Source organism: Sceloporus occidentalis, unplaced genomic scaffold (assembly GCF_023333645.1).
Source record: "Sceloporus occidentalis isolate IW3139 unplaced genomic scaffold, rSceOcc1.0.p SCAF_18, whole genome shotgun sequence".
Lineage (NCBI taxonomy): Eukaryota > Metazoa > Chordata > Lepidosauria > Squamata > Phrynosomatidae > Sceloporus > Sceloporus occidentalis.
In genome coordinates this window covers 13206979-13234957 of record NW_028316998.1, presented here as the reverse complement: position 1 = coordinate 13234957, position 27979 = coordinate 13206979, and the positions used below count along the sequence as shown (strand labels likewise).

The 27979-nt window shown below is 40.5% G+C and overlaps 1 protein-coding gene across 1 annotated transcript; it reads right to left on the bottom strand.

The window, feature by feature from the left end:
• Positions 1–5458: 5458 nt before the first annotated feature.
• Positions 5459–27979, bottom strand: LOC149302671 (ras-responsive element-binding protein 1-like). The gene is made up of 10 exons (XM_089482276.1): positions 27851–27979; positions 26051–26140; positions 25250–25413; positions 19300–19444; positions 18725–18861; positions 15057–15246; positions 10907–13619; positions 9488–9652; positions 6772–7512; positions 5459–5940 (listed from the first exon to the last, which is right to left on the bottom strand). The coding sequence occupies exons 1-10, from the start codon at positions 27962–27964 to the stop codon at positions 5459–5461; spliced, it is 4941 nt and encodes a 1646-aa protein (XP_089338402.1). The 5' UTR covers positions 27965–27979.

Genomic DNA, 27979 nt, shown 5'->3' with positions numbered 1-27979 from the left:
GCTTCATCAGAATTGTATACGTGCGTGGGCCGCACTCATTTTTCACTGTGAGAAAATATGGCCTTTAATAAAATATGCAGATTAAAATAAAGTAAATGACACAAAACGTTTACTTTTCCTCACACTGATTTCTGGGCCTAGAAAGTTTTGTGACTACAAATTCAGGACTCAGGATAATTAAAAATGAAATAGTTCTATTTATTCTAGGGATGAACCAAAATAAAATTCTGGACCAAAACATTCATGGTTCACTTAGCCAAAACCAAAAATGACCCCCCACCTTTAAAAATAATAATAAAAACTCACATTTTTAATAAAAGTAGGTAACACACCACAATTGGACAAAAAAAATTAGCAATATGACTTGGCATGATAGGAGTGTGATTGCTAACAACAATCACACTCCTATCATGCCAAGTCAGCCAGTACATGCTGGTACAGGGTGGCTGTAAGTGATGTGCAGACCCCATACTGCTGGCAGCATCAATACACAAGGGGGGCAGCTAGCTAGGTTTCAGCATGTACGGGCTGACTTGGCATGATAGGAGTGTGATTGCTAACAGCAATCACAGTCCCATCATGCCTAGGTTCCAGCACTTACACATCCAACCAGTAAATGCTGGAACCTAGGCATGATGGGACTGTGATTGCTGTGAGCAATCATACTCCTATCATGCCAAGTCAGCCAGTACATGCTGGTACAGGGTGGCTGTAAGTGATGTGCAGACCCCATACTGCTGGCAGCATCAATACACAAGGGGGGCAGCTAGCTAGGTTTCAGCATGTACTGGGTGACTTGGCATGATAGGAGTGTGATTGCTAACATCAATCACAGTCCCATCATGCCTAGGTTCCAGCACTTACACATCCATGCTATCACACACACACACACTCATTAATTCATATACTCATTCATTCACAGATTCATTCCCTCAATCACGCATATTCAAACACCCTCCCCACCCCCTTACCTGCACTGCAGCTCCTCGATGCCGCTCACAGGCTTCAGCAGAGGGCGCGGCCTCCCTCTGCTTTCTCTGGTACTGCACAGAGGATGTGATGTAATGTCACGTGAACTCTGCTGGGTTCCGGTTCCTCTGTGCAGTACAGAAGACCCTCCCACAGGTAAGTAGCAGGGCTCGAGGTGCGGACCGCGTAAGATCGGTTACCCTGGCTGCCGATCTTACGCGGGCCGCACCTCGAGGTCTCGCGGGCCGCATTTGCGGCGTTTCTATTGGGGGGGTTCCTACGGCTCTGGGGGGGGTTTCTTAATTATCGGTCCCCCCCGCATGAGTTACTGGGGGGGATCTGTCCCCCCCGGTTCCTACGCCCATGAGCATGACCCTAAAATGGCAGTTCATGTCCAAAAACCCTCCAATATGAGTGAATTAAAACAATTTTGCCAAGAAAAGTGGGCCAAACATTTCTCCACAGCGATGTAATTGCCAGTTTTTGTAAACGAGCCATTAGATTTACAGGGCAATTCATTTTTCACATGGGTGATATAGATTTAAACACTTTACGTTCAATGAAAGAAATTATAATTTTGTGTTTAATCATTTAAATCTGACAAATAAGTGAAAATAGAAGAAATCTGGAAAGAAGCAAATACTTTTCCACAGCGGTGTATTTGGCACCCTCACCATGCCTTCCTTCCCCTACGCATTCTTCTCATGTGGACCAAATGAACATATCGCTACCTTAGATTACAGTGACATGCATCTTATTAGTCTTTTTTCTTTCAGACACTGACCATTACAACACTACTAATGTGTGAATTCTTCAGTTTAGGACCTACTAAAGCATACTCCCCGATAACGGAGTGAGTTTTTTTGTGTAAATGTATAATGTTAGGCTGGGTGGTTGTTAAGAGTTAGTTTGCATGTTAGTATGTGTTAGTCTGTGTGTAAGCGTGTGTGCTCTACTTGCCGCAGGGCACCAAAGATACAAGTCAATAGAAGAACAGTACAAAACACTCATTTTGAGATATAGGCAAAATCTGTAACATCATTGATATGGTGGTATGGCTTTGTAATGCATAAGAAGTCTAAAACAGGAAAAACTATTTAGTAGCAAGTTTATACATATTTTCTTGAGATATTTTCCAATACTAATTCAATGTAGAAGACTTTTTTACCACCATATTCCAGGATGACAAAAAATGGGGTCCATTATCTAAAGTGGGTTTTTGCAGTTTTAGGTCACCAAAGGGCTTTATTATCTTTCACAATTCATAATTGAATCAGTGGCAGTTCTTTAAAGTTCTTAAAGGACTTCTTGCAGGATAAACCTCACACAGTCTCCCAAATATATCTATGCCTTTGCAGATTCATCCCAGTTTAAATCCAAAGAAAAATACAAAAAAGACAATTAAAAAAAAGAATCAACTCCAGTGTTTATTTTCATTTTAAATATAACAATTTTATTGCTTAGATTGATATAGAACAGCTTTCATTTTGAGTTTGGAAGTACTGTACAGATGAATAAGAAAGAGGAGTTCAGGTACCAAACAAAACGTGATCCTCTGTTCATGTGGCAGACTAGTACATAACGCATAGCAGCACTCTTATCGTTCCCTTTACAAAAAAAAATAAGGATTTGTTTTTAAAACTATAGATTCCTGTTTCATAAATGGGCTGAAAAATCACCTTGGGTTATGTCATTTGTACAGACTCATAAAGTGAAGGTGGAAAATTCTAATAATAAAAAGATCATTGTGAATTTAGAAATCTGACTGTTGTGTAGCCCTGGCTATAATAAGACAGCCACCTGCAAGAAGGGGGCTATATTGCATTTACAGTCAAGTGCTTATTGTAGTGATTTAATAGTTCTAAGTATATATATATATATATATAGAAGTTAATTTGCAATGCAAAAAATGTGACAAATAAAATAATTCATAAGATTTGTTTTGCAAAAAGCCCTGAGAGGAAAAAGGTAATAAAAAAAAACAAAAAAAAAAAGACAAAAAAAAACAACCAAAAAACAGTTGAAACATGCAAGCTATCAATCTAAGATTCACCCAGAGTTTAAACATGGTATACAATTCACAGTTTAATATCAGAAAGGGACAGTGGGAACAGCGACACCTCTTAGTCAATCTTCTTTATGTATATGCTTATATATTAAAAAAAAAATGACAAACCTTATCTATCAGGATACAAATACACTTAAATAAAGCTTTCACTCAGTAATGATTATTGCTAGCTGATGTCCCGCTGCTCTGCTGGGCTTCATTTCATTAATATATCAGTTCAAAGGAAAAATGTGCAACAGGGATTCAAGGGGTATTTAAAAAAAATCTAAAAAATCCAAGGATGCCTCTGAATTAATTTTAATTAATAAGAACACTTTGTAAAAAAAAAAAATAATCATTGGTTCAGATTGATTTTTGTTCACCTGAACTAGCCATTTTGTGCTACTCAATACTTACAGCCCCGTCACCCTGAGCTTTAATCACAAAAGGCATATTAGCTGCAACAGTGCCATCCTGGCCTTCTCATTTGATTGTCAAGCATTGCTTTACCATAGGGGGCTATATGGGAGTGTATGGTGGAGAGGTGATGGGATATGCCGTTCAAAAGCTATAGGTTTGATCTTGGGATTAACCAGAATATTCAGAGAAAAAAAAAAAAATGCCCGATGTTTTTCTTTGAGTTTCCCCATCAGAATGATTTCTAATTGCGATGCCAGGCTCCAGAATTTGTGCGCAACTCTGGTTCAGTTGTAGAAAGAAAAAACAAAAAACAACTATGTTTGAATGGCCTGGTTCACTTGAGCCAAATCAGTTTATAAAATGATTAACACAAAGATGGGGTTAAATTAAAAAGGATCCACACAAACCATGCTAGGAAATATCCAATGCAATATTCTACAGTCAGTAATAGAGTATGTGATTGTACGGCATTACAGGACAGTGAGTAACAGCACGTGTATGTGTGTATATATGCACGTGTGTACATGTTATATGAATGCACACACAATAATACATACACAAATACAACATCAATTTTAATTACACATAATTATCTCCCACCATCACTTGCCTAGAAGCCTAGAGATCAAAAAGGCAAATTGCACTGCTACAGCAGAATACATGTGAAATTACAAACAATCCATACATGTATGTGTATCTAAGTGTGTACATTATATTATACATACACACATACATACTCCACATATACACATATCTTCAAGCGCCAACCCAAATACCTCAGGAGCAGTCCTTTTACAAGCTTCGGATTTTACCAGTAGTATGTTCTCGCTGAAATGCAAGGTGCCAGCGAGGTGAAGGGAGGCATGGTTTTCATCACCAGGAAGACAGAACCCTTTTTGCTTTCACAGTCCGACTAACGGCCACACTTTTCACAGGTATAACATTTAGGAGAAACCATCATCCTCCCTCCACAGCCGGACACAAGCCGGGCTGAAGTCAGCCTATTATGTGCAAGTCTTTTTTTTTTTTTTTTATATAAATTGAAAACAGGGTTGATTACAGTACTGTAGGAATGGTGCAATGCAAGAGAACTGCTGAAGGCTAGGATTTGAAAAGCAAAAAAAAAAAAAAAAAAAGTTTATATATTATACATATACATATATATATTAATACCAGGATCCACAAAGGTTACTTGGTAAATTTTGAAGGCAAATATTGCCCAAACGGTTCTGCAAAATGCAGAAACTAGTAAGATGTTGTATTCAAGCAAACAGAATTGAGAGATAGGCAGGGTGCAGTCATGGTTTTGACAGAATCCATCCTCTGAATCCTCTGTGTATTAATTCCGAGGTAGAACAAAGACTGATCAATGACACCATTCAGGAACCTTTGTAAGTGGAATCAAGTTGTGAAGTTCAAAAGCTATTTTGAATTTTTTTTTTCCTGGATCACGGCAAATGCCAATTTCTTTCATCCACATATCCGAAATACTCATAACAGTTCATGTTTTCAGGAGAAAGACAAAAAAGGAAAACAAACCCTAAAACTAGGAGGTCAGAGGGGAAACACAAGCTGTGCTCTTGTATAAGGTATGCCCCGACTGTCCATTCACAAATCTGTTTTCTTCCAGTTATTAGCTGTATTACTGTATGGCTTCCCTACAATCACATGTCCACTTCAGAAAAGAAAGCGATGTGCAGGAGCAAGCATTTACACACAGGCACGGTCATTTCAACGCTTAACTGGAAAAAAAGTTCTGTTTGAATAAGTTTTAAAGAAGTCATTTTATCATCAAAAACATTTCTTTAAAAAAAAGTCTATGATACCAAAGACATAAAGTAGTAAGGCACTCAAAACCAGTATAAAGTTTTTTTTGCATTCAAATGAAAGCTTATGGCACTTGATATGGCCTGCCATACTCTTCCGTAGCTGGAGGAACTTCTTAAAAAAGGTAGATCAGACAAAAATCGGTATTTTATTTTGGGGTGAAGAACGTGTGGTCGGGTTCCACAAACCTCTGGCTCATTTAGCACCCATTAGGGCAAGGGCACCTTCCGCTGCAATAAGAATGTGATTTATTGCTGGATCTTCAGACTCCGAGAGACCCAAGAGACTTTTCCGATCAGAGATTTTACAGCTTTCAGGATCTTTAATGCCATCTAACCCTGGAACTTGTTTTGGGGTGCTCCTCCCTGAACTAGTTTCACTTTTTTGAGATGATTCCTCGCCAGTCACGTTCACCGCCTGGTTTTTTCTGCTTCTGGTTACTGATTGGTTCAGGCTGGGTAGCGGATCACATTCATTTTCTGATGTGTGATGTGTACTGCTTTGCATGGACTCGGCATCACTCTCTTCCTCGCACCTTAGTTGTCTGTCTTCCTTGTCACTTTCCTTCCCCTGGCTCTTCAGATCTTTAACTTTCTGGTGGATTCTTTGATGTCGCACCAGACTGTGTTTCAGAGTGAAAGTGCGTTCGCAGGTCTGGCATTTATAAGGCCTTTCACCTAGGAAAAAAAGGGGAGAAAAATGGTAAATTGAAAAAGCTTAAACGACTTCCACATGTCTACAGATCACATTGTTGGCACAGGCAGAGACACTTTAGCGAGACATACTTTTTTTTCTCTAATCAGCTAGATCACTGAGCCTCCCTCTTCGAATAAAAGTAATTAAAAAAAATCCAAACATAGTTGCACAAAAACAGGAGGATTAATATTGGGGTCAACATCTGCATCTTGCCATCGATATTCAGAGAAATGCACAGCTTAAACAACACAAATTAAGGTTTGCATTAGCACACAAAAAGGTATAGTCACGTACTTGTATTCACATGTATTTTATAAGCTTAAATAAATACTATTAGTGTCACTGAGTGTGAATGGATACTCCTGGGATTTATGAGCACACAGGGGTGGTTAAGCAAAAGTAAACACTCAGTTATCATAATAACCTTACAGGATGCACCTAAGTAACTTTCTAGTGTGAAATGCTATTCAGATTTCACTGACACAGTGTGATTGCACATTAAATGCATTTTTCTTTTATTTTTAGGATTAAAAAAAAAAAAACACACAGAAACAAGGTCTAGCAAATACCATCTTAGTAATGGAAAAGAAACTGTATGTTGGCAAATGTGTAGGTCATGCTACCAATCAGCATTATGCTGTGCAATTAATCAAAAACCTGCAACTGTGAATATAAATCAATACTAACAACACAATTTGTTGGTTCTACACATTAGAAATTCTGAAATAACAAAACATTAAGTTCTTATCATTGAGGGAGATAAAGCTGCCCTAAGATAAGTGTGTTTGTTCGCACACACGCATTTCACTTACCAGTATGGGATCTCATATGCCTCGTCAAATCCTGCAAAGACCAGAAGCGCTTACTGCAAACGGTGCATATCTTTTTCCTTTTGTCTGCTTTAGAAGACACCTTTGTTTCGTTAGCTTTGGAATCCTGGTCATCATCACTTTTTTCCAAGGCCATCTTCTCTATACTGTCTTCTGCAGAACCTGCCTCACCATCCACCTTCCGATTTCCTGAATGTTCGCTCTCGGTAGGAGATCTAGTCACCTTCAAGTCCACTGGCTCTTCCTCCATGTCCCCACCTTCTGCACCGTGCTGAGATAGATCACAGGGAGAATCAGACAGACCTTTGCCTTCATCTTCACTACTCTTTTCATCTCCTTTATCTTCGCAGGTATGGGCCTTCTTGTGCCTTCCCAGTGTGGCAGCGAACTTGAAACTTTTCCCACAAACATCACAGGAATTGCTACTGCTCCCAGCAGTCTGATCGCTAGCAGACAATTTAAAGTCAATTAGTTTGCTGGCGAAATTTAGATCAAGGCTCTTGTTGCTCACAGTATCATCTTCCAAGTGTTCTTTGTATTCACTTGAGTCTTCTTTGGCTTCCTCCTTATTGTCTAGCGATGGTCTTTCCTTTTGATCGTTCTTGGATCCACATTCGGTTTCTGAGGGTGGAGCGGCCTCAGCCTTATCCCTGTCCCCAGAAGTCAGGTCTAACGCGTCACCCTCAGTAGCAGACATCTCTGCATCAGCATCAGATTGGCTGTCTGTAATGAAACACCAGAAGCCATTAGTGATCACATTTTTAAAAACTAAACTCATCTGAATAAGAGACTTAAGGGAATGTCATATTTTTCTTAAACATTTCTTGAGATTAATTTAGCTTCTACATGAGGATGTAAACAAATAAAATAAGAAACTCAAGATTGTAAGCTTGCGAGCAGGGCTCTCTCCACCTAACGTATCTGTTTGTCTTAGTCGGTCAATTCTCGTCTTGTCACACCCCTTGAATATATGTATTGTATTAAGCTCTATGTAAATTGTTGGCGCTATATAAATAAAAGATAATAATAATAATAATAATAATAATAATAAGTAAAACAACCTAGTACCAATATAGTCTACAATATTACACCATCAGATACTGACTGAAAGAGACTGTCCTCTTAAAAGATAAGTTTGTGAATATAATAAATGCATGAAAGTGTTTTATGAAACCAACTAAACACACTGTGCTTGCAATACAAAGCACTGAGCTCAGAAACTGCAACTGAAGCACCAGGAGCCAGACTGAACCCCTTCCACAAGTTAGGATTCTTTCTGCCCCCTTGTGGACAACAGGGGCAGTGCGGCTGCAAGAACATGTACGAAACAAGGGTTTATATACACTTAACATAGAACATGACAGCAGATAAACATTTATCCCATCAGACTTCAGCTTTTCTTGGAATCAGGATAGCTTTATGCCTATCCCATGCATGTTTAAATTCCCTCACTGTATTAGCCTTTACCACTTTTAATGGGAGGTTGTTCCATTTATCTAACACCCTCTCGCTGAAGTAAAACAATCCTACGATAAAAGTTAACCTCTGAACCTCCAGCTTTAGGACTATGGCCTCTTGTTCTAATACTTTTAAATTCTTTAAGTACGTTAATGTTTCTGTCACATCTCCCCTTTCTCTTCTTTCCTCAAAGCTATCAATGTAATGATCCCTTAGTCTTTCCTGGTAATGTTCTGTTCCCAGTATCTACTACCCCCTTTCTGTAGAATCTGAGATTTCAATCTTCTCATTTAACTTAGGCCCCCTAGTTAGGGAAAAACTATTTCTATTTAAAAAAAAATTTATTTAACCCCTTAACATATGTTAATTTTCCACATCTCCCTTCAATCTTGTGTACATTCCAAGGCTTCTATACATCGCCTCGTATCTTTTGTTAGTAAGGACATGTAGAGGCTCTTCTCTGTATTCTCAATGAGGTCTCACCAATGATCTATAAAGTAGTATTTGTATGTGTTTTCCTATTATTCACATATAATACCTTAGTGACTCATAGAACTCCCATGAGTCACAGCCAGTGTGCCCCTAATCAATCTCTGAGGATTGTAGAGCTGTAAGTAGTAGTTGTATGGGACAAGTCATTTATATTCTACTATAGGCTCAGGCACATCATGGTATACCCCTGGGAAAAAGCTAAAAAAATTGAAATGCATAAAATATTATCTCTGCAAGTTTGCATTTTTAATAAGGGGATCACTGAGCACAAGGAGAGCGCAGAAAAATCTTCAATTAAAGAAAAAAAGTGTAATAAAATGTCAAAAAGTTAGAGACACAGATAAAACTCAGTGGACATCTAAGAGGCCTCCTGCTCTATGTGCAATCAATGCATGTCTTACTCCTAAGACAGCAAATCATTAAACCGCGCTGGTGCAGAAAAAGACCAGCTTCTTGTGAGGTATTTAAATGGTTAATTGCTTTTTTTCTTTTGACAAGAACAATGGGGAAAAAGTGGGATCATTTGATAGCAGGGATAGAGAATGATGCAAAGCACAACGAAGAAGAACAAACATTTGCCCTTCCATGCCAAAGATGGAAAGTGTAGAACATCACCCCGACACCAACTTCCAAAGATCCGTTCTAGAATACTATTCTAAAAGTTTTTGCGTTATATTTGTTTGCTGCCATTTTCAGTCTAGTCCCAATGATATCCCATCTCGGATTCTACGCAAGCCCAATTTGCTACCTGTGCTATCCTGAGATCCAGCATCACTTTCTTTAGACTGGGACATAAGACCGTTTCTTCTTAAGGACAGGTTGGCAACTCCATGTTTGCGTAACAGGTGGCGTTCGCAGTTAGATTTGGTAGAAAAGAAGGCATCGCATTTTGCGCAGGGGTAGGGCTTCTGACCTGAAGCAGGGAGAAAAATATGCTTAAAGATGGCTTTATCTGATTGACTTTTTTTCCCCAAACAACCAGGTCAAAAACATTGAGACCATCTGTAGCAGGAATCAACTGGCCTACAAGGATAAATAAATAATTTATCAGATAATGTGTGCGTCTCCAGGTTTCCTAATGTCCTAACATTATGCTATATTCATGGCAGCACAGTCATGAGTGATGTGGGTTGAGGCAGCCGAAGGGGAAAGAAGGGAGGGCAATCAGTATATCCTTTGGAAACAAAAGAGCTTGTCTCAGCTAGACACAATAGCAGCATTATGAGCACCCACTCTGCTTTAATCTGCCTCAAGTTGTTCGTTTTGCTGCTAATTAACAGCTAAATCTGCATTAGCAGATCGCATGCCCCAATCCTAACTCTCAATCTGTCATGTGACCTCACTCTGCCTAGTTACACGGGTATCTGTGCCTTCAAGTTTTCAGGAAAGGGTTAAAAAAAACCAAACCAAAAAAACACAACAAGAAAATTCAAGCCTTCTCCTTTCTGATCATCTGAAAATTTCAAGGCAAAATGTAATTGTTCACAAAGACCACAGGCAATAAGCAGACACTATCAATAAATTAACAGACTCCTAAAAATACATGGTCAATGACTACCGAGTCACAGACAGGGAAAGGGCTTTATTTTTTTTTAACCCTTTGTGGAGAAAGGCCTGCTAACCCCCTAATTGCCTTGCCAAACAGCAACTGAAAGCAGAAGGGTCCCTCAAAACCTGTGTGACTTTTTTCACTGGCAGGAGGCCTATAATATATTGTTGATAAAGCATACATATATGTACATTTATTATATATAGCTACGTCAGCTTTATGGAACATAAAAAGGAACAAAAGTTGCACAAAACTACAATTGCATATGTGTATATATGGTTTGGTGACAAGACTGTCATGCTACAGACATACACATACAAATGTACCCATTCTAAAATACTGGAGGCTTCCTGGAGTCTTCCTTACAGTTTAAGACTGGCATGACCAGCAAAGCCACCAAAATATTGTATAATTTTTTTTATAGCTGAATTAATCTACTGCATAAGTAAAACAGATCCCCACCAATCTTTAAATGTTTGTTTGAGCTTACACGTTAAGGCCAGAACTAGTTCTTATAACCCACAGTGTAAACATACTACAAGTTTACATAAACATTAGTGCTGGAAAATGCCATACATGAATTATTCTAAAGAGATTAGACAAACAAAATTATCTTACCTGTATGCGTAAGCATGTGTCTCTGCAGGGAACTTGCCCACGGAAAAACACGAGGACAATACGGGCAGGTGATTTTTTGCACAGAGTTGGAATACGAATTTCTCTTTGCTCTTTTATCTTCACCGCTATCCCTCTCATCTTCACTAGTTCCATTGTGGTCTGCAGCCTCTTTGAGATCTTCAGTGGACTGGAGGTAAGGGCTGAATTTGTTAGTGTCTGTTGTGGCCAACATCTTTTCAATGCTTGCAAATTCACCACTTGACTCAAGATCCAGACCAGTGGGTACCTTGGGTTTGTTTTTAGTTCCTTTCTTTCGACCTCGTTTCTTTGCTTCACCAGCTACAGCAGTTGAGGTGGTGGTGTCAGATGGGCTTCCAACCATACTTGGAACTTCACAAGGAGCTGTAGGTCCCTTGTGAGGGATTGTCATCTTGGATTTGGAGGCACCAGATTTGTCAGTGGCTGCTGAGTTGTTGGCAGCAACTTGAGAAGCAGGAGTGGTAACTTCATTTTTTAACAAAGCAGAGGGAGACGATACAGAGGAAATAATCTGTGCGATTGAAGCCAGAGGTGGCAACTCTTTAGGGATCAAAGGCTTTGGCAAAAGAGGTGGTGGTTTAGGCCTCAAAGGGCGCAGGACTGTTGCACTGCCAAGCACAGCAGGAGAAATGATAGGTACAGTTAAATGCAAAGTGTTTTTCACAGGTTTGGAATGTGAGATGGATACAGATTTATCTACAATTTCATTGGCACTTGAGGAGATTGGGCATGGCTGACAGTTGTAGTTCTGCCCAATGGTCACCAGAGCTTGGTCTTGGGTCTTTGTTGTAACTGGAGACTCATCTTTGTCCTGTTTAGTGTGTTTAGGGATGGACAGATCAATTGGCTCCATGGAGTCAAATGAGGCAACAGAATTGCTATAGACAGGTTCCTGCTTTACTTGGAAACTACCTGGGTTCTTGTTCTTTTGAGAGAAATCCAAGGGTTCATTAAGGTCCACGGGGAAACCGGCAGTATTTTCAACTTTTAAGGGGAATGCAGGGAACCCCACAGGTAGAAACCCACTCTGTGATTCTTGGTAGGTTGTGGCAGATGTCCTCTTAAGGTAAGTGTTGTCTTCCAAAAGTGGGGAGTCTGACCTGGAAGGCTCAGGACTGCAGGCTCTAATCAAGATGTGACTTTCTATCTCCTTCTCTTGCACATGTTGGTGCTGCTTAAGTATGTGATGGATGCAGTTTCTTTTGGCAGAGAAAGCTGTGCCACAGTCTTTGCACTCAAATGGTTTCTTTTTTGGGAAGTTGGCATGCGTTCTCATGTGTATATGAAGAGCACGATAATTCTTCATGTCCTCCCCGCAGCATTTGCACACAGTATCAGGAGAACACAGTGCATCCACCATTTCTGCTGTGTTTGTTGAAACATAGTCAATGTTCTTTTCAATGTCTTTTCTGGTGACTTTAAGGTGCTTCTTACGCAAGTGCCTCTCACAGTTGGCTTTGACAGTAAAAGGATACTGGCAAATCTTACATACGTATGGTCTTTCACCACTGTGTGTTCGCAGGTGACGTATTAGTGCAGCCTTGTCAGCTGCAATATAATCACAGATGTTACACTGATAGGGCGAAATCCCCAGGTGAGTGCGTATGTGAGCCCTCAAAACACCGGAGTATGAAAACACTTGATCACAGAAACGGCAAGGATGGAAGTCTTTTCTTGATTGGGGAGCTTTTTTATTGTTTGCTCCAGGAATGATCGATTTCAGATTCACTTCACCCACTTCCTTTTTGATTTTGGAATCCAAATCTAAAGGCATATAAGCTTCCATAATACTGTCTTGTTCCAGGTGGGATTTTATGTCTCGTTGACTCAAGGCATCATTGTTTGGTGTTTGGGAGTTCTGAGAAGAAGAGATGCCATTGACTCCAGGCCTGGATTGCAAAAATATGGCGCTTGTTGCAGATTCTACAGTGTTCTTTATAATCCCCAAGGGTGGCTGAGGAAGGCTAGGGCTGATGCAGCCTGGAGATGCCTGCTGAGTGTTAATAAGGGGAGGGGGCGTAGAGGTGGCAACAAGTGTACGAGGAGTCACCAGTGGCTTTGGCTTTAGTGGAGGCATATGTTTGAATATGGACTGTGTGCTGCCTGGAGGCGTTTTACCAAAAGCAGGAAGACTTATCTGAGGGGGTGCGGAAGCAGCCATCTTGAGTATCTGCTGAATATCAGCCAACTCACCAGAGGTGGGTTTAACCACGATACTGTTGTCAGGTTGCATGGTGAAGCCCTTTTGAAAAGGCTGCAGATTAAGCAGCTTTAGGTTCTCTTTTGTCGGTGGCAAGACTGAGAAAGGACCACTTACAGAGGGGGCTTCTAAAGGAGATAAATTCAGCATGCTCATGCTACCAAATTCCTGAGGTAGGTTACTCTTCAGAGTTTCTAGGGCTATGGCCTGTAAACAGTCTGGTGTGTTCTCGTTCGGACTAGAAGGCTTGATGTCTTTGGTGTACTGCAGGCCCAGAGCTGCCATGAAAGCTTTCTGTTCTTGGTTCTCTCCAGCTGAGTTTTCTGCCTTGTGCTCACTTTTGGCCTGCCCTTCTCCATGGGTCTTGATGTGCAGTTTCAGAGCAGAGTACATCGGGAAAGCCTTATTGCAGGTTTCACAAATGAAACGATGAAATTCACTGATACACCTCCTTAAATTCGTTTCACACCAGACCTATTCTCAAAAGGAAAGAACACTAGTAAGAACAGATATTCATGAGCAAAACAGTATTGCTTTACTAACACAATATAAAAAATAATATTCAAGGAAAATATAGATCACTATATAGCTTTGTTCCAATACACAAAGATCCAAACAATAAAGTCATTTTGCTGCATAATTTCTAAAGTGTTTTGTAGGGATATGGAAATCACATTCCTGTATTAAAGCCGATTACCCATAATTGAAGGCAAGGAGAATCAAGTGATAACCTGTTCCTTATCAGTTATTCTTTATACTATGTGACTGTTACCTGAGCTCCTCATTTTTTTTGTAACTGAAAGAGTTAACAACTACCTGGGTCTAAGGGCAAACCAGGGTTTCCCCCCCTCCATATGCCATTTAAAGCCATGTGCACAAGGGATTATGATGATAAGCCCTTTACTGCTATAGAAACCCAAAGAGCATTGCATGTCTGGCTGCGGTACTCTACATCACTAACCGAAAGCCTACTGCACAAAAAACAGTGCATAAAGCGGACAACCTGCCTTTATATCTTACTAAATAGCAGCTTAAGGCAAGATGCGATGTGTTTCTGCAAAATCCTTCCCCTGCCTTTAAAGCATGAGATTAGCTCTCTCAGTATGTTCTTGGAGTTAGTAATAATTACTTAGGCATAACCTTGATCAATGCCCGAGTTTCCCAGGATGAGGCACATCATATGCCTCCCAGTTTAATAAATGTCAGTTTAATGTCATGTGTCACGAATGACATGCTGCCATAGCATTTGGCCATCTTAAAATCCTAATGGATTATGAGGTGCAGGATTTTAGCCACAAGGTTGCATCAACATTAGGGTCTGGGCAAAGTACAAGTATACATGTAAGACAAACATAATTTCACGCCAATTATAATTTTTAGAACGTGTGCTGCATACAAAAGACGTGTGCTGCAAACAGAAGAAGCAATGAAAACGTGTATTTAGATCCCAAAGTGGAATGCAGTTTAAAGCAAATAGAAGCTTTGCCGTGTCCAATGGTTATGGTGATACAGACATACAGACAGAGCTTCTGTTTTCCACTGGCTATATACACAGAGCTCCAGCCAACCATTCCTAGTTTGCCGGAACACCGACAAAACCATGAGGTTCACAGGCCTACTTACATGTTAGCTTATGATCTATGTTACAAACCGTCTCCCATACTACTCTTACCCAGTGGAGTGTCCTGGCCTGCCCTACAACACAATCTACTCTTCCAGGCCTTGAATAATACATTTAATATCTAATTGACAGGTATCCAATCTTATGTCCTCCAAAATACCTATGTATCCGTTATATTTTAGACTTTCCATTAATAAAAAGGAATGAAGCAAGTTTGTAAATAATACACGTTTTCGCAAACTTTGGTCATAAAAAGGTCATTTCTTTCCTCCGTTGTCTGTGCCTTTTACCTGAGAAATGATAGGAAACTTCTTTGCAGAGAAGTCAGTGAAGCCCAGATCATTGAATCCAGCAGGGATGGAAGGGTTATTCTGGATAAAAGGCTTTCCTGACGAGTCCCTGGGGAGCAGCCTGTGGATCGCAGCATTATGGCGCAGCATGCCCCGGTGGGTGCGGAATGAAATACAACAAATGTCACACCTGGAAAAAGGCAAAGGAGGGCAGACATCAGATCCACAGCAGAAGGCACACCGTGCTCACACACACATACTGCAATACAACCAGACAATAACCCGCAATTCATACAACAAATTAGCACTAATTGTATTTGTAAACCATTAAGAAACCTCTTTTAAACATTTTGATTCGATCGGCTGTTATTAACTTTCTAAAAGAACTCAACTATTACCCTGAGGGTTCAACATTTCATCTCCTCCAAACCCCAAGGACATGTTTTAGGGCAATGATTCTCAATTCAGAAACACTGCTTGTTTATCTTCCCAGTAGTTTAGCTTTAGTCAGTTCAGAGCTGGACCAAGCCACGGTCCATCCATGCCACTGACATGTTAGCTTGCCGAACAGGCTAGTGTCCCAGAGCACAGAAGGTTAAAGGAAAAATGTAGACACGTTCTTTTGGATAAGGGAGGCCACAGGATTATTTTTAGGAAAGGTGTAAGTCATGTAATACAAAACAAAAAAGTAATGATGTCTTACAGGTGCATTTGTGCACAATATGATACATGGGATAACCTTGAATGCCTGTCTCATACTTTAACCAACGGATGGGCCGCTACATCTAATTTAGCTGTGTATATATATATATATATATATATATATATATATATATATAAATATATATATATATATATATATATATATATATATATATATATATATATATAGATAGATCTGCTTCCATCAAGTCACAGGAGGCATTGTGAGAATCCAATGGACATCAGAATGGAAGAAAAACAAAAACATAAAAAAGGAACTAAAGCAGCAGAGAAACAAAATGCTGGTGATAATGCAGCCATTGGAGATCCTCGTTCTTGACGTAGATTTGCTTTAAGCCCCTCTATCAACGCTTATCCCTTCCCCCAAGACCAAGTGTACAACTTGCTCTTCAGCATAAGTGCTAGAGACAGTTTTCTCACCACGAGAGATCTTGCACAAAAGAAAAACAAACCCAGCTATAGCCAGAGGGATGTAATAAAAGCCTCTCGGGCTAGCACTCAGCACCTGTTGACATGTCTTCAAACTCTGGTCTAAACTAAGACCGAGTGAAAAGACATCACCCAGAAGCATTTGGAGTTGCTATTTTCACAGGGGCATTTAACTCCAAAGCCCGCTCTCCACATGCTCTCACTCAGCTACTCTGCCACCTCGCTTGTAAACTGTTCTTCAAAGACAATGTAGAGGATTGTAAGCCCGCTGCAAAAGTACACAAGGCAACAGGGACTGTAGCATCTTAAATGTCTTGCAGGATTTCCCATATTTTCATAAAACAATACTGTAAGGTATTTTAATTTGTGATTATCAAAACAGAAATGTTTATTGAACTAACCGAAGGACCCAAGAGTTCTCATGAGTTTATTAAAGCCCTATTTTTAGGAATTAAAAATTTACCATATACTATTGGCATTTCATGTAATCTAAACAAGGCAAAAAAGAATTGTAAATGGTTTGCATTTAATTATACACATCGAACAACAACAAAAATATAGTCTCATGGGTTAGCCTCCCCAGCTATCTTGATCCAAAGTTAATATTACCCTGGTTGGCTCTCAGCCAACATGCCAAAGCTTAGATACCTTCCACATACGCATCTCAAGTATTTAGTGGATGAAATGGCAGAATATATACACAACATGCATCTTCCACTGGGACAAGAAGGGAACACTTGCTGCTCCCTGGTGGTTTTACAGACAACTAATTATCTAATTAGCTTTATTGCCGAAGCACAGCTCCGTAGTCTAACACCCATTAAGCAAACATGTAGGGCAAGGCGAATACTCGGGAGCCCTGCTATTATTTCATTACCAATACCTGCTCAGCTTAACAGGGAGCTGCCAATTACCTGGAGTCTAGTAAATGTATCCTCACTAAAGGTTTCAATTTGCCACCTGTGTTGCATTTAGTATATTTAATCCTCTAACAATAATAATAATATATATATATATATATATATATATATATATATATATATATATATATTAGTTTATACACACTTATATGCGTGTATGGATATGGATATATTATACACACACACACATCCTTGTGAAAGGACATCAAACAGAAGCATTTTGTTTAGCTTCTGAAAGTTTAAAGTAATGAAAGATGGACATGTCACATTGCTTACCCTAACCAGACATGCAGATATTGTATAAGCTCTCAGGGGGGTGCAAGCTACAGTCCATTGGGTGTATGCTGGTCATATATCACAGCGACTTCAGAGCTTTGTTTATTTAATGGACTGTCGATATGTTTGTGCTAGCTATAAAAAGGTATTTCAGAATTAGATAATAAAATACAGATTCTCCGTGCGCAGGCTATGGCTGGGATTTCATTACAATTAGGTGTCATTTCATAACACTAAAGAAATACCGGGGATAATGGCGTGGAAATAAATGCGTGCACTTCACATAACAGGCTGTTCTGTCTTCTTTCAGTATAAAAATACATACTTATTTACACATGTACGCACACATACTTCCCTCGGCTCGATGGGCTGAACCATATCATTAAGGCTTCCTATTTTAAGGCTGCTGGTTATAGATTGGGCACTCTGCCACACACATTCCAGTCTCCGTGTTACTGTTTTAGTCTGACCCATACTCGGGATCTCACAAGGCTCCAACACAACCACAGATCCCAGCCTCACACACACACACACCAGTCAAAAACCACACAAGTCAGCACTTTGTTACATTAAACCATCACTCTGCTTTTTACTAATAACTGTTTATATCTAGAGAACTGTGACACGTAGTAGAAGCCGAGTCTGCATGAGCTAATTAACATATCCTAAAGGGTCAAGACAGGCTTCAGTTTTAGATTATTATATTACTGTCACTGAAGCCCACAGCTTAACATCTAACAGGGCAGGACACAGGCTATTACTACAAAAAAAAAATATGTAGTTAAAGCATTTTTATTGTCCTGACAAATGTTCTAATATACTTTTGCAAAGGGCCAACTGATATGTTTCTCGTGCAAGGGCTTGCATGAATAATTTAAGAATACTGAAGTCTAGGAGTGGAACCTGCAAACTCCTGCGTTGGTGAATAAATCCCTCTGCTCTCCTTGCGAGCTCAACATGCTTGTGTTGCTCCAGGAATGGAAAGATCCACCTGGCTATGCTACTGTTTGGGCAGCTTTGTTAACATGGTAGAAGCGATAACAGGAAGGGAGCCCTCAGCCTACTGTGGCCCTGGTGATCGCTATCTGGATGTTGGAAGGAAATGGTCCGATCTGTTACCCATCATACTATGGTATGTCATGTCAACATTGCCTATTCAGAGTCTGGCTTGCTTACAAAAATCTATTGGCACAAGTGAAATATCTACCAGCACATCGTGGAAGAAACATACACCAAGTAAAATAATTATACGGAGCACAAATGAGCTTTCCAACCTATACAAACAAGCATTATCAAGGTTAGCCATTATCATGGTCTTACTTTAGCGAGGCTTCAGGGTGTGTTTCCATGTGACTTTCCAGACCAGACTTGCATGTAAATTCTTTATAACACAGAGGGCAATGGACAACATCTTCTGTTTTTTTCAACGGATCCACAGATTGAATTTCTTCCACAACCTTGAGGGGGAAAAAAAAACATGTCATCATTCACATGACACAGAAGTACTCCCTTCTGTGTGTAATTTACACCTTCCTCTAACCATCATATTATCACATGTTTTGCTTTTTGAGCTAACATGCTGGATACAATATTTTAGCACATGCTAAACACATTACCTATGCAGATAACAGCATCCAGGACAGGAATACAGAGGACTACAAGTGGACTCGGATTTTAAGTTTGGTTTCCTTCAAGTTATTGGGCTCATAAATCAGATCTCTGAAGCAGGTTACATACGTAAACCAAATTGGCCGCTGTTATGTTTTGATATCTTAAAGAACTTGGACTACTCAAAATTGATCAGAAGGTACTATTATTAGTAGTTCTACCACACTCCAATCCTTTGACAGGAAATAACTAGAAACCCCTGCAGAGGAAGACATTTGTATAGTGACCTTCTTTGCTGGTGGAGACTCTTCTTTATCGGTATCGGTTTCAGGAATGGATTTCCTTTTGGTTGTCAGTCTCCTCCGTTTCTGTGGCGAGGGTGGGCTTGCAGTCACTGGGGCGTTCGGGTCCTTCTCGTGTATTTTCATATGCCTGAATAGATATTAAACGTATAGTACTTAACAAAACAGGTGTCGGTATGTTTGCATGCTGTAGTATATACATATGAAGACCAGAGGGATCAGAGGACCACAGTTCAACATACTTTTATTGTCCTAAGAAGAGTAAACATCACTGATAAGCAGTTCTAGCAGCACATGGCTCAGCTCTTTTCAAATACGCAGCTAATAATAATTGGTGGCAGGCCTGTTTAAGGGAGAGAAACTAGAAAAGGGAAGTTTGTAACAATACATGGAACAGCATCACACACAATGAATAAAACTAAACAGACAAAACACTAACAGGACCAGATTAACTGTTCCCTCTGCTGAATGCTAATGGAAGGACAAGACGGTAACAATTCAGGTGAATTTCAGTCCAGACGAGCGAGCCTGAGCAACCTTCCAGCATCTGGATAAAGAAAAGGGAGTGTGCAGGCCGAGTGCCTGGCGAACAGAAAGCAGACATTTCATGCGAGATCTCCGTCAGCCAAGTCTCCTTATTTGGCTTTGCTCTGGCTTTCTGCTTTCCATTCGCCAAATCCCAGGCATCCTACACATTCACGGGGATGAAGGCAGCTTGGCCAAACAAGCTTAAGGAGAGAAAAGGGTCTGCCACACCGCTGACCAAACAGCACAAGAATACACAAGATGATGCCAAACGCCATTCATACAACCTAATCCTAAAACCTGTGACAAATGTGCTGAGTAAACATTTAAGAGGATAAGGAGGGATTTGGTAATTGAGGATTAAGTGTGCCCCTATGTTGTACCACTAGCATGTTTTTTTTTTATTGCCAGATTCTCTAGGGGACACAAAAGAAGAACTGAAATGAGGAAACACACATAAACTCCTCCTTGCTGCTGGGATGCTCCAGAATCCACAGTGATAAACAGGAGAAAAAAAATTAATGACAAGAGAAATAAAAGAAAAATAAAGCGATGATGGTCACGATGGTCACATAGGTTTACTGCAAACTTTTCAACAATGACCCTTTCTTAGCATTTGCAGTTAGTTCGCCTGGTCCTTGGCATGTACAGCAGATTAATGATTCCCCCCCCAAGAAGTAACTGAAATTATTACCGTGCTGTTTATCACGGCCCTGGAGATGCCACAGGCTGAAACAGCTGCAGCTTATAACCTACAGTGATGGGCTGTATCAAACTTCAGCTGGCATCCTGGCACTATGGCAGCCACGTACCATGTAGTGCAAAGGCAACCGGCTGACTTCGGAACTTAACTGTGAAGCTACTGAGCCGTAAATTAATATTTATGCAGCCACAGGGTCAAGAATGTGAGGGAGGATTAAAACATGGCTGTAATCACACAAAGCCAAACTAAACAGGATATGTATACACCCGTGTCTACCAGGTACCGGGCTTAATAGCAGAATAGCCGCAACAATATTTTGGGTTGTTAACACCCCAGGCATATATTATTAGCTTCAGACACTAAAGAAGAGTGCCTTTGAAAGGATGGATGAATGCAGTATTCCCGTAACTTGCTGCAATTTGAATAATCCTCAGGCAGACTCTATAGTTTTACGCTACGAGTTGAGTCACGCTCCTCCCTTGGGCAACCGTGGGATTGATTAAACCCAGTATTGAGTGAAGAGATCTACCTTGGAGGGGAGCTAATGTCAAACATGCAAAGCATCCAGCCCTGGTACATTGCAAGTTTGTGAGGTGAGCCAACCGCATAACATGTCTGAATCAGCCTCCCCGCTGCAGCTAAGCATGAAGATCTTTGTGAAAAGCAAACTAAGGCTTACTCACGGAAAAAAGTCAGGAAAAAAGTCAAACAACTCCCACAAAGGAAAAAAAAAATATCTTCTCATTTTTATACTTTATTCTTGTCAGTACTAATGCTGACATGCAGTAATTACTCAGGGTAATAGCGAGCATCCTGAGAATATACATCCATACTACAACACACCCTGCAACAAGAGCTGAATGGGTAGATAGTAAACTATGCATTGTGTAGGGTCACCTCGGCTCTTCTCACAGGAGGAACACACAGGGACTGACCCTTTAGGATACACAATGAACATGGGTCCAAATGTTTCATGAGACAAAAAAATCCATCTGGGTCTTGCTGGGGACTAAGTCCATATGTGTTATATAAGATACAAATACTGCATACACAGACATATGGACATCTACTGCGAGGCTGGTGGAGACCAAAGTAATTACTGCTGTTAAACAGTAAGGGAAACGTGACTGAACAGTCTACAGGCATAATAAGATCTGCTAACATTTGCGGTGGAACAATTTCGAGTAATTAACGGCACCAAGCGATTTGGGGGAGTAGCACCGTAGCGTGCTAAGGAATGTCTTGCAGTCCTTTGGCAGGCCAGACCATCAGCGACTGAAGGATTAGGAAATGCTGATTGCCAGGACACCAGTATGCACTTTTCCCTACGATACAGAGCTGGAAAATTAAAGGAGGAGGACTAATGGGAGAGCACAGCACACTAGGGTGCACAATGATCCTCTACCTTGTTTGTCTAAACACATTAGAAGGTAAGAAAATGACCTTTTCAGCTAGGAGAGAGAAGGGGAGTGAAACAGGATACTCTTCTGTTTGCTAGTTTTAGCCTGTACAGTAAAAACAGGTCAGGCAAGTTTTCACACAGTCTTTTCTCTCTTCCCCCCTCCACCTCTGTGCTGTGTGTGAAATGAGGTGAAATCCCAGCCCAGACCTTTTGTTTGTCAAAAGATGCGCGACAGCTCGAGTGATGAAAATGCTGATGCTGATCACTGCAGGTTCCCCTCATTTAACACCTTTGGTAGTTGTTATGGTCATGCTTCATCAAGATGAAGGACATTCATCATACCAAATGGTGGACACTTTCCCATGGAGGGACATGGCTCCTGAGCTCTAGAACAGACCTAGGCAACTTTCCACCTGTGGTTTGACTACAAATCATGGCTAGCTAAACCATCTGAACATGACAGGATTTATGGTCTGGTGGCAGGAAGAAGGCCACAGCTGCCCAACTTTGTTTAGAGAAGGGTTGTTGATCTTCCCTACTTTAACACAGACACAGTTAATCAGCTTCAGTCATGTTGCTTGAAAAACCAGTGATGCTGGCCTGATTGTACCTCAAGGTCTGGACACCCGTTTTTGGGTCAAGATACCAAAGAACAGTAAACAAGAGGGAAGGAAAAAAAAAAAAAAAAAAAAAAAGGAGTTGGCCACAAAGCAAACCACTAGTTTTTGCTTAGCAAAAGGTGTTCAAAACAACCCTTATAATTTCACGACAACAGTGAACAGTGCCTGCAATAGGACAAGAGGAGGCAGCAGAAATGTCTTGTACGAAGTCCACATACTGAATGGCAACAAACCAGCCTTCACTTCTGGACACGGACTGTAAAATGGCACGTACAACACATTCTATTTCCCCGTACATTTCACATGTACAAAATAACAGGCCAATGTACGCAAAGTTTGACTGCAACTTTAGTTCCACATTAAAGTATGTGTTGCATGCCCAGGATAATGAAATATTTAATAAAAGAAGCAGTCTACTACTTGCCATGTAATAAAAACCCATAATTCATAATACCGTACTTTTTTAAATTAAAGACACATTAAAATAAGATATAAACTGGGTAAGTTCCAGTCATTATTCAGGTACATTTTGGATCCATTACTGATTACTGATCAGCGATACTGCGTTCCTGATTTTGTAATATGCTGGACTAATGACATATGATGATCATCTACACAGGTTCCACTTATAGCCGATGACTGGTATTAATTGCTGATATTACATGTGGCCTATTGTGTAGGGGAGGAGGAGACAATTTAGCTAAAAGGTCACTGGAAATAATGGCTTGCGGAAGTACACAGGTCACAGTGGCTCGATGTATTGAGGGTGGCCAGTTATTCAACGCAACGTTCCCTTTCTCCCTGCTTTGTATAGTAGGTATAACATGATGATGCATGAATAGATTGCTTACTTGAATAGAGATCACCGAGTGACTCACATGTGATATGAGTCAAGAGGAAGCCCTGACTGCAGAATGTTAAGCCTCGCCCTGTTAATGTCTAAATACTATAATGGTCCAGCAATGCTGCCTGGTTATTCCCAGAAGTCAGCATTCTGCTGAATGTTCGGATGCTCATGTCGGCACCACAGCATGTATAAAACGGAGAGTGCCGCCATGAATCAGTAAAACAAACCATTTTTCAAAATACCGTATTTGCTCGATTATAAGACGAGGGTTTTTTCAGAGCAAATGCTGCAGGGGACCTGGATCCTCCTGTGTCCCCCCCCCCCCCACTTACCGGTACTTCTGAGTCCCTGGTGTGTAGCTGGGGCAGCGTGTAGATGTCTACGCGATTCACGTAGACAACTTCCGCTGCAGCAGGGAGGAGGTGTGGCTAGCAGCGGGGGTTGTCTGCGTCCATCGCACAGACCTTCCCCGGCTGTCAGAGATCAGAGTTCTCTGATCTCTGACAGTCGGGGAAGGTCTGCGCGATGGACGCAGACAACCCGCGCTGCTAGCCACGCCTCCTTCCGGCTGCAGCGTAAGTGCGTGGGATCTACACGCTGCCCCGGCTACATGACAGGGAAGTCAAAAGCACCGGTAAGTTTTGGGGGGGGGGGGGGGGGAAGAGTGTTAAATGGGGGGCATAAGGCATTTCTGGAGGCAGAGTTCTCTGTAAAATGCCTTTTAACCCCCTTAATGCCACTCTGCCTCCAGAAATGCCTTTTTAACCCTCTATACGCCACTCTGCCTCCTGAATGCCTTTAACCTCCCTATATGCCACTCTTCCCCATAATATGCCTTTTAACTCTCTCTAAATGCCAGAGTGGCATATAGGAGTATAAGGCATTTCTGGAGCAGAGTGGCACATAGGGGGTCAAAAGGCATATCATGGGGCACATTGGCATATAGGGTTAAAAGGCATATCATGGGGCACAGTGGCATTTAGAGGGTTAAAAGGGATATCATGGGGCACAGTGGCATATAGGGGGTATAAGGCATTTCTGGGGCAGATGTGCATAACTGGGGGGCAGGTTGGAAAATAGAAGGAAATAAAACCAAAATATTTTTCTCAATCATAGCTTTTATTAAAAAAAAAATAGTTTAGATGAATTAACATTTAGTGGTAAAACTTTTTTCCTATAGGGTCATCTTATATTCAGGCTCTTTTTTTCCTAAATTAATATTCAGATTTGGGGGGGGGTCGTTTTATAATCTGGGTCGTTTTATGATCGAGCAAATACGGTAATAATCTAAGCCCATCAGCCTGCTGATAGACCCGTGATATACCACCGTTATTATAGTTTCTTGTCCTATGTCTTCCTTTGTACCAGCTAGATGTAGCAGGGACTGTACCACTACAATAAGAGACTGTTATTAATGCTGAAAGGCTGGGTTTCAATTCTGTTTTCCTTTCTTTTTGTTTTCAGAAGAAGAATTAAAGTTCAGCGCTCCACCCATCATATCACGCTGCTTTCCACATTTGTTTCCATAAATCACAGGATTGTATTCTCCCTGGTACTTAATTAAAGAAACCTGGCACTTACTTCACGGAGACTCCACTAACTTTTCATTTCTGTACATGGAATTGCCAATATCATCATTGCATTAATACTTAGCAACCTGAACATCAAAACACTTTTCTGTTTTGTTTTAAAGTGGGTTAAGTATTCCGTTCCATAGCAGAATAAAAAGTAACACTTTCCAGTTTATCCATTTCCAGCCAGCTAGAAACCTGCTGTTATCTAGTACGGTGGAACATGTTCCTGGAACTCTCCTTAGTTAACTATTAAGTGTCACTCACCGGTGCATGTTTCCATTGGTGGTAAAGGACTGCCCACACATTGTGCATTTGTATGGTCTTTCTCCAGAATGGACAAGCATATGGCGGTCCAAGGAGCTGGCTGAACTCAGAGACTTCCCACAAATACTGCAGCTATGGTCCGTCCCTCCAGTGTCCGTGTTATGCTACAAAAAGAAACAATCGCCAATCAATATACATTTTCCATATGGCATTGTGAGCTTCAAGTTATAAGTACTCCATTATAACATCTTTGGAGACTATGAGGTTTATTCACTGAACAGTGAGTTTGTAGGCAAGCAGAAATATTCCTCCCTGTTTGCATAGACATGAGGGAAGGTAGAGCTCAGAATCAGATATAAGATCCCAACACTTTAAAATGTGTTTTGTTAATTAGTCTTTTTACATGAAGAATCGAGTCCCTGATATATGTTAAAGGCTACAAACTGTGGTATAAAAGACATAACAAAGGACATTTACTGTATATGCCATTTGTTTAAATATATATAAAACACAAAGATGTACAAAAACAAAGAGGAACTCCTTTACGGCACTCGGAGAGACATTCTTTCCAAACCCAAAAGCAGGAAATGATGAAAAATGTATTACTTTTTCCATGAAGTATATGGCTTCTATGCTTTAAATGATATTACCAGCTGGAGAAAGTTATTGCAATGACTTCCATTTTGTAATGGATTTTTTTTCTCCATGAGAAATCCTCACCAATCATGGATAAGACTATTCATTGTGCACTCTAGAGAGTTTACATTGTTAGTAGGTAATATGAATGCAGAAGGTCAGTACCTGGCGGATGTGCATAGTCAGCTGGTGCTGGGAATTGCAAATCTTGTCGCACAAGGGACAGGTGTATGAAGATTTCTCTTCTTTGCATTCCTATTACAAAGAACACACAAAAATGAGCTGTTAAACAATCCATTCCTAGCAAATCTATGCATTTAAATAAATTCATCATATGAAATATGAATCTGCTTAAAGTGACATGTCCTCCTCTTAAATATTCTATTGACTCTAAAATAGATGATGGTACCATCGGTATCTTTGTTATGTCTTAAAATGTGTTCATTTCAGTTTGCTACGTAAACCAACTAAGGCTCCAACTTATTCATCAGTCATTTCTGGTTAAATGTAATGTGCCCCCAACCTATGGAGCCGTCTACGAGGACTGGACTGAGGAAAAAAAATGCATTATGGTTTGTGACCATATCTATAACTGGGAAGGTCCAGGCCAGCAGTGAGGTTCCATAGAGGAACATTTCACCCATCTATGGTACCATCTTTTTAAAAGCTACAATGACCCCACATACACATAAGATGTTTTCAGGGTAAATCATAAAACGTGTTAAGCTTGTATATTGATACTCTTTATAATACACAATTACAGAAAAAGATTTATGCATTTATTGGCAAACCATTGGCTTAACAACAGCATATTAAAAAAGGCGATAACACAGTTGGTAACGTGAGTGATTGCTAGTTCACCTTGAAGTGCAGAATCTGCACATAATACGAGCCCTGCTACAGCAAAGGACTGTTTGCTCTAGGGTTTATCATTAACCATGCTCCAAACTTTCCCTAATACCAGCACAGAGTAGACTGCATACCATAATGTCAAGCATTACGTGCCAGTGCTCCCTCCAGAGCACAGGGACGGATTAAAGCCCCTGTCCCAGTGGTGTGTCACACACAGGCGGCGTTTAACCAACCAATATAGTGTGATCTGTAACATGTGTTCAAATATAGCAACACTTTTTTAGAGGCAGGCCTAGAAAAGCAAATGAAAAGTGCAAATAAAAACAATTATGCAACCCAGGCTTCTGATACAAGCAGAAACGCAAACACAAAGGTAAAAAGTTGCCATCAATGGAAAATACGCCATGTAGTTTTTCACACGCAGACACCAAGAAAATAAAAACAAAACGACCTCTTATGTTCGAAAGATTAACGTCGAGTCATCGCGTTCAGCGACTGGAGCAGAGGTGACCATAAATGATGCTGAGCGCATCATACAATTCTGGTTTACTAGTTCGTAAAAGCTACATATAGGTGACCGGCGTCACATATCAATATATAGCGTGAAGACGGCACATAGAAGACAGAATGCTGGGAGTATCGTGATGTCTTATGTTTTACAGAACTTTAATAGTCACTTGTATAGATCACAGAGGGATAAAATACTCCTCTCTCAGGATGTAAAATAAGCTTGTTTAAATAAATACAAACATAACAATATTAGTTAGTTTGGAGGACTCCAAATTACCTTTCTTCGCAAGTCTAGTGGAATGTGATATTTGAAGGGAAGTTTATTACACGTTATCATTCACCACTTTTTGCAGGACTTCAGAAAGTATGCTTACCACCAGTTTCAGATCCATCCCCTGAGAAAGGTACCAGGTGCTATTGAAACATTGGGGAATCTCAAGCAAGGTCTGCCTTTTTGTTATATCATTCTTGCCACAATTTGGTATGCATCTTGTGACTTATGTTTGTATAACGTGTGGGTAAAATGAAATAGATGCGATGATGTATATAGTATATGTCAGTGTGGATCTTATGGTGTGCCGCGCTTTACCATAGGTTTCTTACCTGATTTCTTCTGCCAATCCGGTTGGGAGCAGGAGACTTTGCTGGCGACTTAGTGTGTTGAAGGCTCCCGACATTTTCAGAAACACTCGTTGGATTCATTACTGCTGACATCATTGCATTAACAGACGA